Raw genomic sequence first — 14,779 nt, 5'->3', positions numbered from 1 at the left:
TTGCTAAAACTGAAAAAGCCTCATTTATTAAATCTGAAATCATCCAGGATTTTTTCTTTCTAATCCTGAGAGGCATCTGTTTAGATAAATTCATTTTATCTCTTTAAATCTGATTATGTGGCTATCCTCATGCTGATGAAACATTGTTGGCAAAGAATAAGCATTTTTCATCTCAAATCTGTTATAAGGGAGTGTTACTGCATCAATGTTTGATGAACATTATTTATTTCTTTTTTTCCCCCTATAATACATTCAAGTTAAACACTCACTGGGAAATAGTTTATAATGTCTGCAGGCAGTTAAAAATTACTTACTGAAAATAGTAACAACAACCAACATATGCAGTGTTTATTTACTGTGTACCAAGTGCTATTTTAAGCACTTTGCATATATTGATTAATCGAATCTTCATAGTAATCATATGAAAGACGTACCATTAGTATTTCTCTTTTGCATATGAGGAAATAGAACAGCACATGAAGAGATGAGGAAACCAGGATTTGATCCCAAAGAATCTGGTTCCAGGGTCTGTGTTCTTAACCAACAAGGAATGAACTATCTCTTTTAATACACAGAACAACAAACTCATGGCTTGGCTAATGTTTCAACAGAATTAACAAATTTTCTAAATAAATAATTGAAATAAGTAGCGGTGGGGTCTTTCTATTATAGCCAGAGCTGTTGCAACTCTTGTACTCATCATATAATGTACAGAAACTATTTACCTGACTTTTAATAGCTTACACTTGTTTAGACAAAAATTTAGACGGTATTTTAGGAAGTGCAGCAGTTGGAACCTGGAAGAAATGTGACTATTGTTTATATTGTTTCCTTTCCTTTAATAGTATTTTGCTTTTCATATAGTTTCATTGTTTTTAGTTACAGGATTCCCACCACACAATGTAAAGAAAGTATGTGCAAATTCTAGGGTGTAGTGTGATCTTAAGCCTGATGGAAACTCATTTTATAAAATATCCCTCTAATGTTTCTTTTTTATTGAGATAACTGTTATTTATCACATGATTTCTTCCACCAGTTATCATAAGACTTTCACAGTTAGGATGTATAATCTCATTTTTCAGTAGAATCAGTAATCATGCAATTCTACTTCACACTAATATGGCTGATGATTTTATATATCGATCTGTGTTTATGTATATTTTTACTTTACACACTGAAATATACATTAGATATAAGTTATTGATATTTGATCTTTTTTATCTTATAAAAAGTGATCTTATAAATGTGGCAACTAGATGCATATAGAACAAATGAAATATCACAAGCAATTATATTTTAAAATCTCCAATTTACTTTTACTTTAGGCAAATCCTGATTTGAGACAACCGTTAAAAATTAACCAAGGACATAGAAATTGGCTATGTAGAACTTCATACTTGTGAAATAGGTACATCAGAGGTGAATAGTAGCCTTAAAAACAACAATTTCTTTTATACATGATTACTATGTTATTTCATTAAATAATAAATTCTCATGCTATTTTGAAAATATGATTTAATTTACAAAAATCACTTTGAAGGAAGATGATCAGAAGAAAATATTTATAGTATAGTTAGGGCCTCTGCCTTTCAAATGTGTATAATATGAACACTGCAGTTGATTATGTCTTTATCTTGATTTGATAAAAAGTTATGACATTTGCTGATTCTCCAACATTTAAACAATTTATGGATTCCCTTTAGAAAATTCCCTCAGCGGGATTTAAACACATTTGCTAAAATATTTTTCATGTTTTTCTCCTGTCTAGAGTTAAAGATTGGTCTATTACGGGCAATCTGCCAGCCTTTGAAAAAGGTTAAATTGACCTCATAGATTTCTTCCCAAACAAATACACTTTTAACCTCCAGAGACCTAGCATTTCTGACACTGATGGTAAAGGTAGCTGGATATTTCCTTCACAAACTAGGGACTCTTATGTGAAGAGTGCCTTCCTATGCAGAGAATTTGAGAAATGGCTTTCATCTTATGCTTCCTGAAATGGTTATAACTGTCTGAAATCTGTCTCCCCACAATGGCTCATTGCTTCATTTCCACTGGTGCAGTGCTCAATAACTTCTCTGAAATGTCTTTTGGGTTGGTGACAGCACCTAACCACTCCCTGGAAGGAAATGATAAAGGTTAGAGAATCCCTTGTTCCCATAGCTGGTCCAAAGTCCCTAGACCATGAAAGCCAGAAATGACAAGTTTTTTATGATGTTTTAAAACCTATTTTATCCAAGTCATTTTAGACTGAATCATGATTTAATCTGTGTAATCCTCTGGCTTGAGTCTGGGAGGATAGTGATTTGTTACAAGGTAAGCTTCTACTGAGAAGTATTTCTTACATGAATACTTCACAGCTAATTCGGCTCACAAGAAATTCTGCCACTACTTCCTGTCTGCACAGTGCAACCACATGTTGTGTTGTATTTAACAGGTATTCATACATCTTGTCTCCCTATTGCTATACAGATCTTCACGTCTTGCTCATGATTTTATACCTTTTTCTCTCCTAAGTGCCAACCTCAGTACTGACAAAATATAAATTGAGCTGAATTAAACTGAATTACCTCACTCTGTTTCTTGTCTGCATTCCAAGGGCAGCCTTACCATCTTTTGCCTGCCTACCATCTGATAAGTGCTTCTGCAAATGCAATGTATGTGCTCAAGAAGGGCCTCCAAGGCCTAGCATTGCTCTCTGGCCAGGCCTCCAAAAGTCTTTGAGATCTTGGGCACTGGCACTTCTTCTGGACTTTTCTGTCCTTTAGCAGAAGGCAGACAGTGCAGAGATGACTGACAGTAAGGAAGCTGAACAAAGACCAAACCAAAATATTTATAAATCTAGAGAGATTGAAAAAATAGGACTAATAGCTAGAGGTAAAGGTTGAATAATTATGGTGATGATGTTACGAGTGATAGTTACAATAATATCTAATGTTTTTATTGCTTACAGTGTACTAAGTGGTAGTATAAACATATTACCTCTATTAAGTCATTAAAGCCTCAAAATAATTTTGAGTTAGAAATCATCCTCAATTTATAGACTGGGAAATCAAGGTACAGAGAGTTCAAGTTACTTGCCAAGGTCTACATAACTTATATGTAGTAGAACTCAGGCTCTGTGGGTTCAGATCTCCATCAAAAACAGTTTCCTGTAGGTTTTACTTTATATCCCAGCATAGGATGTTGGCCATATTTCTTGAGAAGACTAACTGGTATTCCCATTCTCCATTCCACGGGCTAAAAGCATTATCATCCTTGGATGATGGTTCACACGGGTCATTGGGAAATCTTTTAGGCCTCATATGGTCCTTTTTTTTTTTTTTGAGACGGATTCTTGCTCTGTCGCCCAGGCTGTAGTGCAGTGGCCCGATCTCGGCTCACTGCAAGCTCCGCCTCCCGGGTTCCCGCCATTCTCCTGCCTCAGCCTCCCAAGTAGCTGGGACTACAGGCGCCGCCACCACGCCCGGCTAGTTTTTTGTATTTTTAGTAGAGATGGGATTTCACCATGTTAGCCAGGATGGTCTCGATCTCCTGACCTCGTGATCCGCCCGCCTCAGCCTCCCAAAGTGCTGGGATTACAGGCGTGAGCCACCGCGCCCAGCCTCATATGGTTCTTAGACATTATCATGACTATCCTTTCTTCATCTGGGAAAAAAAAATGTGACTTGCTACACTATCACTGTGAGACCAAAGTTTGGACTATCTTATTATTCCATTCCATAAGGCAATTAATAGAATTCCAACAAGAAGAAAGGACAGAGCCTTTGTATATTTGTAACTTCCTGTGAGAGAGAAAACCAGAATCCTAGTATACTATTTCTGAAAGGAAAAGTTGGAATTGGCTATCATTGTTGTCAGTTGTCTTGGATATAAAAGATGGAAATAGGTCATGTAGCCCCTAGGAAAGCTGAACCCAAGTTGTGTCCACAGATCTTGGCCATGAACTGACTGATCTTTGTACCTTCTGAGATGCCGGTGGTGGTCCCAGGGCGTTGGGAGCGAAGGAAATCCTGTACTGTTCAGACTTGTGAAACAATTGAAAGGACCAAACAATTTCATCAGCAGAGAACAGAGAAACCAATAGAGTTAATATTGGATTATTAATTAGTATTATCTCAAGCAGAAATGAGAAGGATTTTTATTAAAAATTCTCTTAAATAGGCCAGGAGTGGTGGCTCATGCCTGTAATCCCAGCACTTTGGGAGGCCAAAGCTAGTGCATCACAAGCTCGGGAGTTCGAAACCAGCCTGGCCAACATGGTGAAACCCTGTCTCTACTAGAAATACAAAAATTAGCTGGGTATGATGGCATGCGCCTGTAATCCCAGCTACTTGGGAGGCTGAGGCAGGAGAATCATTTGAACCTGGGAGGTGGAGGTTGCAGTGAGCCAAGACTGCACTATTGCACTCCAGCTTGGGCAACAGGGGGAGACTCCATCTCAAAAAAAAAAAAAAAAAAAAAAAAAAAAAAAAAAGACTCTGTTGAAGTTCTGAATTATTAACACACTGACCTATAAACATAGTCCATTAATTAATTTAATGCTGATCGCCTCATATTCAGAGAAGAATTTCCCCAAACATCTCTAACAGTACCTGGACACTTGATAAATGTTCTGCCTCCCTTTAACCTTGTCCAGCTAATTGGTCTTATGGTGCCTGAGACCATTTGACCAAATAGGCTATTACATTTCCCATAGTGCTTGAACTGTAAGTCCCAGAGTGTTGATAATATGTTTTCACTTTGTGAAAACATAATGCTTATTAAGCATCATTAGCTGAGGGATCGAAACTTAGAGTTGCTTTTTTTTTTTGATGGAGAAAGTGAGATAGAATCTCAGGATGTCCATCTAAAGTTTCATGAGAATACGTGGAACTGAATTGATGATTTAATCCTATTCTCTTGTGTAAATACAGTCCTTGATGATCAGTGTTTCTCCACATATGAATGACTCTGAAGGAAAACTGCCACTGCCTCCCCGTCTCAGTCATGTCTTAGCTTGAGCTAGCACTTGCTTAAAAAATTTCCACTGGGTGCAGTGGCTCACGCCAGCAATCCCAGCACTTTGGGAGGCGGAGGTGGGTGGATCATGAGGTCAGTTCAAGACCAGCCTGGCTGAGACGGTGAAACCCCGTCCCTACTAAAAATACAAAACAAAACAAAACAAAACAACAACAACAACAACAACAACAAAATTATCTGGACGTGGTGGTGGGTGCCTGTTATCCCAGCTTCTCAGGAGGCTGAGGCCGAGAATTGCTTGAACTCAGGAGGCAGAGGTTGCAGTGAGCCGAGATCACGCCATTGCACTCCAGCCTGGGCGACAGAGCAAGACTCCGTCAAAAAAAAAAAAAAAAAAATTCCACTTAACTCCCTCAGCTTCATATGAGCTCAGGTGGTGCATAGTGGAATCTCACCTGAGCTATTTTAAAAAACTAAATTTTGGTTTCTTCATGTTAAGAACTGAATACCTCAGATCTAAAATGTAGAGTGGCATGCTGTCTGCAAGAACAGCCAAGTCTAGGAGAAAAAGTCAATGGATTTTGAATGAAATTTTAGCAAGCGACTTCTCGGCACACATTTCAAGGACAAACTTCACTAAGCACATCCCTTGCTTGTGGCCTAGCGACCAAATGTGAGGCATTTGAGTATTTTATTTGGTCATGGATCTTGATAATGTCTGAATCTCTTTCCTCCCTACAACTGGCCATTCTTTGGGCTATAAAATGATTTTCAATCAACTTGAAACTAAAAAGACAAGTTTTCATCATTTGGGTGCTGCCAGAGGAATATTGCTTTTCTGAGAAGAAAAACCCTTTAAATTACATTGTGCGTGATGAGAAAATGTTTCTCATTAGAAGTTTCCTTGTGATTGAGTGGAGACAGGACCCATCTTAGCAAACGACTTGTGCTCCAACAGCTGATCAGGATGTTCTAGGTTAGATTAGGCAAATGCAGCTTTCCTTATTCATTGTATAGCCCAGGAGAGGTTATTGTCTTTAACTGAGAAAGGGCTGGAGGAGGGAGGCCCTGATGGCGTAGCACAGGTGAAACGTGTGAATGTGGAACCAGGTCAGGACTGAGTCCTTGTGACTGTACCTGCTGTCACTCAGTGATGTAGGGCAGAGCTACCCCCAGAGCAAAAAACCCGAAACGTTTCTTTCCCTTGAGGAATAATCCAGCTTAAGAATCTGAACGTACATCCCTCTGACGCTTTCTGACAGCTTACCATCCTCAAGGGGAAAACTAAATCGGATTTAGTCCTTGTTCTCTTTCTGCAAATACATTTCTTCTCGGTAAACTGGGTTGCTGGGCCACAAGCTGACTTGTAAAATGAGGAACTTGGCAACAGTGTCTCTTCTTGTGTGGGTCTCTATCCATCCACCTCTCTCTCTCTCCCTCTTTCCCTCTCGGCTTCCTTCCTTTGCTCCTTCATTCACTCTCCCTCTCTCTCTGTGATAGAAACCCACCTCTCCCAGAGTTGACTTGTTCACTTACTGAAAATACAGTTTTCTGAATACCTACTATGTGGCCAGGCACTCTTTTAGATTCTGGTGACTTAATGGCATACAAAGAACACCGAGTTTCTACCCTCACAGAACTGACTTTCTAGAACTCTCTGAATTTTGCTGAATCTTGGCTCTTCCATTGCTGGCTTTGTAACTTTGGAGTAAGTTATCTAGCCTCTCTGTGCCTCATTTTCCTCATCAATAGGGACAATATTGGTATTTATCTCAATTGGTCTTTTTTTTTTTTGAGACGGAGTTTCACTCTTGTTGCCCAGGCTGGAGTGCAATGACGCGATCTCGGCTCACTGCAACTTCTGCCTCCCAGGTTCAAGCGATTCTCCTGCCTCAGCCTCCTGAGTAGCTGGGATTACAGGCATGTGCCACCATACTGGGCTAATATTTTTATATTTTTAGTAGAGACGGGGTTTCTCCATGTTGGTCAGGCTGGTCTCCAACTCCTGACCTCAGGTGATCCACCTGCCTTAGGCTCCCAAAGTGCTGGGATTACAGGTGTGAACCACAGTGCCGGGTCCTCAGTTGGTCTTTTTTAAAGATAAAATGAGGTAATACAGGTAAAGCACTTAGAAACGGAATGTGTGGCTCAGGGCTAGTGCACAGGGCATACTGATATTTTTATTGATGTTGTTTGTACTGTCATCACATTCTTCCCCTCTGAGGTGCTTACTGTTTCATCATTTTCCTGGTGACCTGAGAGAACGCTTGCATTGATGCCTCATTTTCAGGACCAGGGAGAAAGCAGGAGCCCTCTCAGAAAATGCTCAGGGAGCAGCAGTTGTGAGCATAGCACGTGCCTGTTCAGTGGAAGTGCATTATCCAAACATGTCGTAATGTAGTCATTCAGGGTCCTGCCAGAAAAAAGGAGAACCAACTCTTTTTATATTTAAAGAGGGGCATGAGAAAGAAAAGATCAAAGTGAGCTTAAGGGGTCAGGCGCGGTGGCTCATGCCTGTAATTCCAGCACTTTGGGAGGCCATGACAGGTGGATCAGTTGAGATCGCAAGTTTGAGACCAGCCTGGCCAACATGGTGAAACCCCGTCTCTATTAAAATAAAAAAAATTAGCCAGGCATTGTGGCATGCACCTGTAATCCAAGCTACTTGAGAGGCTGAGGCAGAAGAATTGCTTGAACCTGGGAGGAGGAGGAGGTTGCAGTGAGCCAAGATTATACCACTGCACTCCATCCAACCCGGGCGACAGAGCAAGACTCCATCTCAAAAAAAACAAAAAACAAAAAAACAAAAAAACAAAGAGCTTAAAGGACACTTTGTAAGTTGAGCATCTCTATTCTGAAAAATCCCAAATCTGAAACATTTTGAGCACGGACAGGTTGCCCCATATGGAAAGTTCCACACCTGACCTCATGGCATGGGTTGCAGTCAAAAATTTCTTCATGGACAAAATTATTTAAAATACTGTATAAACTTACCTTTAGGCTATATGCATAAGGTATATATGGTGCATAAATAAATTTTGTGTTTAGACTTGGGTCCCATCCCCAGGCTATCTCATTATGTATGTGCAAACATTCTAAAATCTGAAAATATCCAAAATTCTAAAAACATCTGGTCTGAAACACTTCTGATAAGGGATCCACAGACAGTGCATAGATCCTGTGTACAGTGGCAAAGTCAGGTCTATTGCTTTTTCAAAGAACAGCACAGCCTCTTTCCCTTATATTTGTACTGAACATCTTGAAGGAAGTAGAATCTTCTCTGCCTTCTGCTAGTGCATTTCCCAGTACTTTCAAACTCTTTGATATTGCTGAATGAGATAAATCATTTCAGATATTTTTTCAGATATACCAAATTCTACCTTGGCAGTGCCCCTCTGTCCTGTGAGCCTTGCAAGCGACTTTCCTGGTTTCTGACAAGGACCATGATGAATCACTAGCTTGGGGTATCTTGTGTCTCTTTACACTATTGATTTTAGGAAAATACTTTCTGCAGCTTGCAAAACCATAATGTCGTTTGTCCTTAGAACATCACTGTCCCAAGAAGATACAATCATCATGCTTTACCCATACATTAAATAAATGATACACTTCTTAAAATAAAAAGTGTTTAAAAATCCTTTTTTTAACACAGAAGAAAAGTAAGTCCAACTTTTTCCATTACTTTGCTTCTTGATAAAACTCTAGATATAGTTTACTTTTAAAACAATGTATTTTTATTTATTATGATTGTTATTAAACATTATAACTTATTGCATAGTTAATTCCTATTTTTGTGAACCAATACTGTTATACAAAGAAGTGTGTACTTTTTTTTAACCTAACCTTAGTTTTTGTTTCTAAGCTGGTATTTTTCACAAGTCAAAACAGTCCACTCAAGAAATAATAGACATTGGAGACTCAGAAGGATGGCAGGGTGGCAGGGTGGCAGGGTGGCAGGGCTGACAGATAAGAAATTACTTAATTGGAACAATGTATGTTATTTGGGTGATGGAAACCCTAAAAGCCCTATATCCATCTAACAGAATGCAACTTATACCTCCTAAATCTATAAACAATGTTTAAAAAGGAAATAAGAATGAAAGAAGAAAAAGAGTTCATTTTGAACTAGTGGAAATAATAGAAAGGAAAAGATTATTTTAAAAAATACCCTCGGCCGAGCGCAGTGGCTCATGCTTGTAATTCCAGCACTTTGGGAAGCTGAGGCGGGAGGATCACAAGGTCAGGAGTTTGAGACCAGCCTGACCAATATGGTGAAACCCCGTCTCTACTAAAAATACAAAAATTAAGCGGGTATGGTGGAAGACACCTGTCATCCCAGCTACTTGGGAGGCTGAGGCAGGAGAATCATTTGAACTTGGGAGGTGGAGGTTGCAGTGAGCTGAGATCATGCCACTGGACTCCAGCCTGGGCAACAGAGCGAGACTCCATCTCAAAAACAAAAACAAAAACAAAAACAAAACAAAACGAAACAAAAAAAAAACCCCTCCAAAAAGAAAAAAAAAAAAGAAAAGAAAACCCGACCAAACAAAAAAACGCATACAGTCCAATCAATGCTGAGGTGACAACTCCATTTTTGGTAATCTGAATGTGAATCTTTGACAAGGATGTTTTCAGAGATTATTTTGGTTACAACTGTTGTTTTCCTTTTACTCACATGCACACTTACCACCATTAATACTTTTTTCCCCCCAAAAAATAAGCTTTAGCCCCTTTTCTGTTATAGATTAGCTATGTGACTTGGAGCAGGTAATTTAGCTTCTGAAGGTTTTGTTCTTTTCATAAGTAAAGTGAAGAGTTGAACTTCATGATCTCTGTACCTATTGGATCTATTAAAATCTATTTTTCACTGGAATTAGAGTATTTGAGATTTGATAATAAAAGTACTAAAGCTTCGTCCAAAAGCAAGGCAGAAATCAGTTTCATTACTATGGGAAAGTAATTAAAAAGACCTCAACAATGAAATGCCCTTGACACTAAAACTAAACTCATCCAACTTAATTCTCCTGTGGTGCCTCCGAAGTCTTTTTGAAAAGCTTCAGGCATGGCTGGGAACACTGTCCTTCATCAATGCGGACTCAATATTAGACCAGCGTCTCCCGGGATTTTTTCGTTCTTAATTCTCTAAGTTCCAGTATCAACACATTTTCCTGTCATCTGCTTCTACCTCATCAAGTACAGTACAGAAAGAACAAAATAATGATATTCAAGTATTCTGGTTACCAGAATTCTGGATTAAGGAACCTTTATTTTGTGGGTTCTATAAATGAGTGATTAATTAATGAGTGGTTAGGTTGTATTCGGAATTTTTTTTTTTTCTGGTGTAAAGGCAAGAGAGGATATTGAAGATATTGATCTATGCATCTGAGTACACTAAATTGGGGTGGAGTAAATGACATCTAGTTGGGGACCAAAGAAATTGCTTTATGCTGACTGAGGCTCCAGGGATTCCTTATAATGGGATTTTGTAATTATAAATCTTATTTCATTAAAAAAATTGCCCAACATTTTTTTTCTGTTTTTGGACAGACTCTTTTATCCTCTACCCCAAGTATCAGATAATCACTGAGAACACTTCGTCAGCTTCTTACCTTGAAGAAGGTCATTGTTGATCCATCTCTGACCGCCCCATATTCTATCTTGGTTTGCTTTGCCAGATCATCTGCTGAATCTATGGGGGATTCCATTCTCTCTACTGTCAAGAAGGCAGCCAGATTGGCAGTGTAGGATGAAATGATGATTAGGGTGAAAAACCACCATATCCCTCCAACTATTCTGGTCGATAGAGCTTTGGGCATCAGCTCTGATCCTGTGATGGTATCATCAGAGTAAGGGTGTTAAACACAGTCAGAAGGAAAGGGAAGATGTACAGTTCGACACTATTCTAGGGAGATCAACCCATCAAAGACTTACCATCTTGTATGTAGATAAAATACATTTTATAGAAAATGCATCAAAATCTAAAGCATTTTTTTCAAATCATTAATCACTACTGCTGCTTTAACTATAATTTATCAGTAGCTGATGGTATTAAAACAGTTTTAACCTGGAGATATTCTATGTCTAAAATTTAGTTAGTTTAGTTTCTTAGAATTGAAAAGTCAACCCCAAGACATTTTGCCTTTTATTACTGTCTAAATGCATCTTATAGTGTGAAGTAAAATATTCTATGTCTTTGTATAACTATAAAAATCTTCGAAATGCTAGCATTTTTGTTTAAGATTAAAGAAGGAGAGCAACTTGCAAAATATTAACGTGCCATTTATCACATGTACTTTAATAAAACATTGGGATTTTACAAATAAAATAAGATGCAGCCATACTTGACAGTGGATGAATTAGTTTTTATTGTCTTATGTTACCCTAAAAGCTACAATTCTTTTTTGTACTGTAGATTCTTATTTGGCTAAAAAAACACTTTCTCTGCAACGCATAATTTTGTCCTTCAATAAAATGCTGTTTCTTAACTACACTTCAAAGACAGGCTGTTTCTTAGGTGAAAGAAGACTTTCCTGGTAAGAATATACATTTTAGATGTCATTCAGATGATTTTAAATTATGTTTAAATGATAAGAGTCACTTAATGTGTTTACCAAGGAAACCTTCCTCTCTAAAAGAAAGGGTTTATGAGCTAAGTTTACTGACATAAAAGACAAACATCTTGAAAACAGTCTAGCTCAATTTTGCTCAGACTGAGCTGTGGATGTCTATACATTCAGCAGCAGAATTAGAATAAAAGAGAAGTACAGTTAGAGTTCACTCCAGTTGTACTGATTCACAAGTGGATTTTGGCTTGTCCATCTGCCTGAAATTTGCCATTGATTCTGTACATAGCATATCCTCCACAAACCTGAAGGCATGACAGAGTTTATGTGACTAGAGAAAAAGTGAAAGAAACACACCCTAAATTAAAAATCCCAAAGAGTGAAGTATAGTAGGCCAGATGTCTGGACTATAGGATCCTTTTACTATACTGATAGGGTGTTTTGAAGCTCTGTAGTTAATAATGGCTTAAGATGGAAAGGAAAATTGGAGTTCACCAATCTACCAATAAATGAATTTGTGCTCTGGTTTAGTCTATAAACAGACGCACATACTGCTCAGGAAATCAAAGCTAGCTCAAGGACAGTGATAAGCAGATCAAGGTTGGCAGAATTTCTGGGCTTTAAATTAACAGATATAGTCTCCTAATGCTATTACATATCTTTGTGTTTTATTCCCTTTTAATGAGGGAAATGGTTTGACAGCGATTTGTGTTTCCTTCTGTCGTTTGTTTGAATTTGAGTGGGTAATATTACACAGACTTATAATAGTTTTCCATTAAATTGCCTCCAAGGATTTAGTGGAATGGTTTGCTGCTGTTGTTTTAATATCGTGGTTTAATGGGATTTATATGCCTGTGGGTGTGTGTGTGTTTAATGCCCAAGGTTGTTTCATATCTTTGTACTTAATTGATCTAGCAGTCTTGTGGCAATGTGATATTATTTTAGATCTTTAGTTGGTTATTAAAATACCATTTATTTCATAAAATAGCCATAGGAAATAAATAACAGTTAATAGATATATTTTTCTTAGCTTCTAGGTGCAGATTTTCTGCTGTACATTTATTCTTTTGTTATTTGGTTGCATTTATGAAAAGATAAGGTTTTCACTTATTTGTATTTTTGTGTAATTATGTATTAAGCATTGAGACTGGCCAGATTCACTTATTTGTATTTTTGTGTAATTATGTATTAAGCATTAAGACTGGCCAGACAGGTGAACAACGGGCTGTTGGAATGTAATAATTCTAATTCACATCTTTCACATTGTAGAATGCATATTTAAACTTTTGGATAAAGTTATCTTAGAAACGTAGTAAAAATATTAATAGAACACAAGTATTGAGATTGCATTTTAAACCCTTGTTAGATGGCATCCATTAGATTTCTCAGTGTTTCTTGGTGTTTTCTATTTTTGTCTAATTTTGTGAATTTTATAATTCTCCATGTTAATTAGAAATGCTTAGAAACCGCTTCTTTCAAGTAGAGAGGATTTGTGTAAACTTAGTACTCTAGAGGATGAAATGATACAAACACTAAAAGTTGAGTAAAACATTACTAGAAAATGTTCAGGATGAGAGACAGTACTTGCTGAAGTCTCTTTAGTGCCTTTTACGGCAGACATGACAGCCAATCCTGATCCAGACTTTGCTCACGCTCTGTAGAAAAGAGAAAGTCTGATCATCACATTAAAAAAAAAAATTCAACAAAATGGTTTCCAATCGAGTACAGTGACAAGCTTCTGCTAACAAGAGAGCGACAGAGGATAACTACCTGGTTCGACACCACATGCATGCTAGAGACAGATGCACTGACAGTCACAAGTGCCTCAAGTTTGTACCTGGAAAGATTTGTTGCACCTGACACATGTTTGTAAACTTCTTGAAAGACAAGCAGAGTCTGGTTGGGGCTGACTGTCATGTACCCAAGGTAGTGGTAACTAACAGACACTGCATCCCACAGTGTGCTGTGGATGATGGTAAACTCCAAACAGGTAAAAGATGAAAGATAAATTCCGGGGTTGGGTGCACTCATATGACAGAAGGTAGTCACAGTCATATACCTGCACAGGCCTGCTGCATGCTCTGTGAAACCTAAAAGTATAATGTTGGAGAAGACAAGCTATCAGAAGGAGCAGGGGTCTCCTTCACTCTTAAAGTAATTGCTCACAAAGTAAATATCCTAAAAATTAAATGCATGGGTAAAGCAGTATATGGGGTTTCCTGCAGGATTTATACCTCTGTGCTATGCTCTAAGTTTATGCAAATGATTTCTAGTAAATCAGATGGTATCTATACCTATTTAGCAGTGCCCACACAAACCACACTTAATTGTGTAACTAGGATTTTCCCGCTTTCTTCAACTATTTACTATTTCAGTATTAGAATTTGGTGTTTCTATAGTCTCTCTCTAATTTGAAGATCCAAAAGATAACTATTTCAAGTGTTATAGCAATTCCCTAATGAGAAACCTTAGGGTTCATCCCCAAGTAGCAAACATGTTTAATGTATATCCCAGTGGAATTTTCCTTTGGCAATGTATTTTGCGGCTTATTGTCAAATGAGCAGATATTCCAAACACAACAGCTTCTGTGACTTATGATTTTCTTATATTAGTGCGTTTAATCCTGGAAGAATTTTCTATACTATATGCCTGGCACTGAAGCTGAAAAAAAATCACAAAAGAAATGGAGTTCTTCCAAAAGTTAAAGCGACTTCCCCTTCCCCCACTACAAAAGCAGAATCCCCCAATTCATAGGAAATGTATAAAATAAATTACATTTCCATGGTCAAATTTTATTTCCCCAACTCCTACAGTTTATTGTTGCTATGGTTACCAATTGAGGGAGATTGTGAAAAGTTACTGGGAAGCGGAAATCAATCTCAGTAGGGTTTGCCAGAGTAGCAATTAGGTGGAAGTCCTAGGTAAGGTCAGCAATTGGAAGAATCTCAGTGGATTTAATCTGCAAAGGATTTAAATTCTGCTCCTTTAAACCTCTGACTCATGGAGTTACGGCTGAGAAGGAAAAGACCGTCATCTCCATCTATGCAAATTTGTAAACAATTTCTAAGGTACCTTATGTTTTGCTACCCACAGGAAAATTTGTATTTATTGCTTGATAGAAGTGTTATTTTAGATATATAGCAAGGGAGTTTCATATAGGTCATCGATTTTGCTTCATCTTCAGAACCGGCTAGAAAGTCTGTTGCTATTTTCTTAAGTTCCTGAGATGGTGTTTCATCCTACCCTCTAGCTTC

The 14,779-nt window shown here is 37.9% G+C and overlaps 1 protein-coding gene across 6 annotated transcripts in view; it reads right to left on the bottom strand.

The window, feature by feature from the left end:
- The window catches only part of GRIK1 (glutamate ionotropic receptor kainate type subunit 1), a 406,851-nt gene that overhangs the window by 30,067 nt on the left and 362,005 nt on the right, over positions 1–14,779 (bottom strand). For all 6 annotated transcript variants that reach the window (XM_015132949.3, XM_015132950.3, XM_001100677.3 and 3 more), the window contains 1 exon segment: positions 10,572–10,789. In XM_015132949.3, coding sequence (XP_014988435.2) covers positions 10,572–10,789 — 218 coding nt within the window.

This window comes from Macaca mulatta, chromosome 3 (genome assembly GCF_049350105.2).
Source record: "Macaca mulatta isolate MMU2019108-1 chromosome 3, T2T-MMU8v2.0, whole genome shotgun sequence".
Taxonomy (NCBI): Eukaryota; Metazoa; Chordata; class Mammalia; order Primates; family Cercopithecidae; genus Macaca; species Macaca mulatta.
Note: the sequence above shows the minus strand (reverse complement) of the source record. Positions and strands in the feature narration are given on the sequence as shown.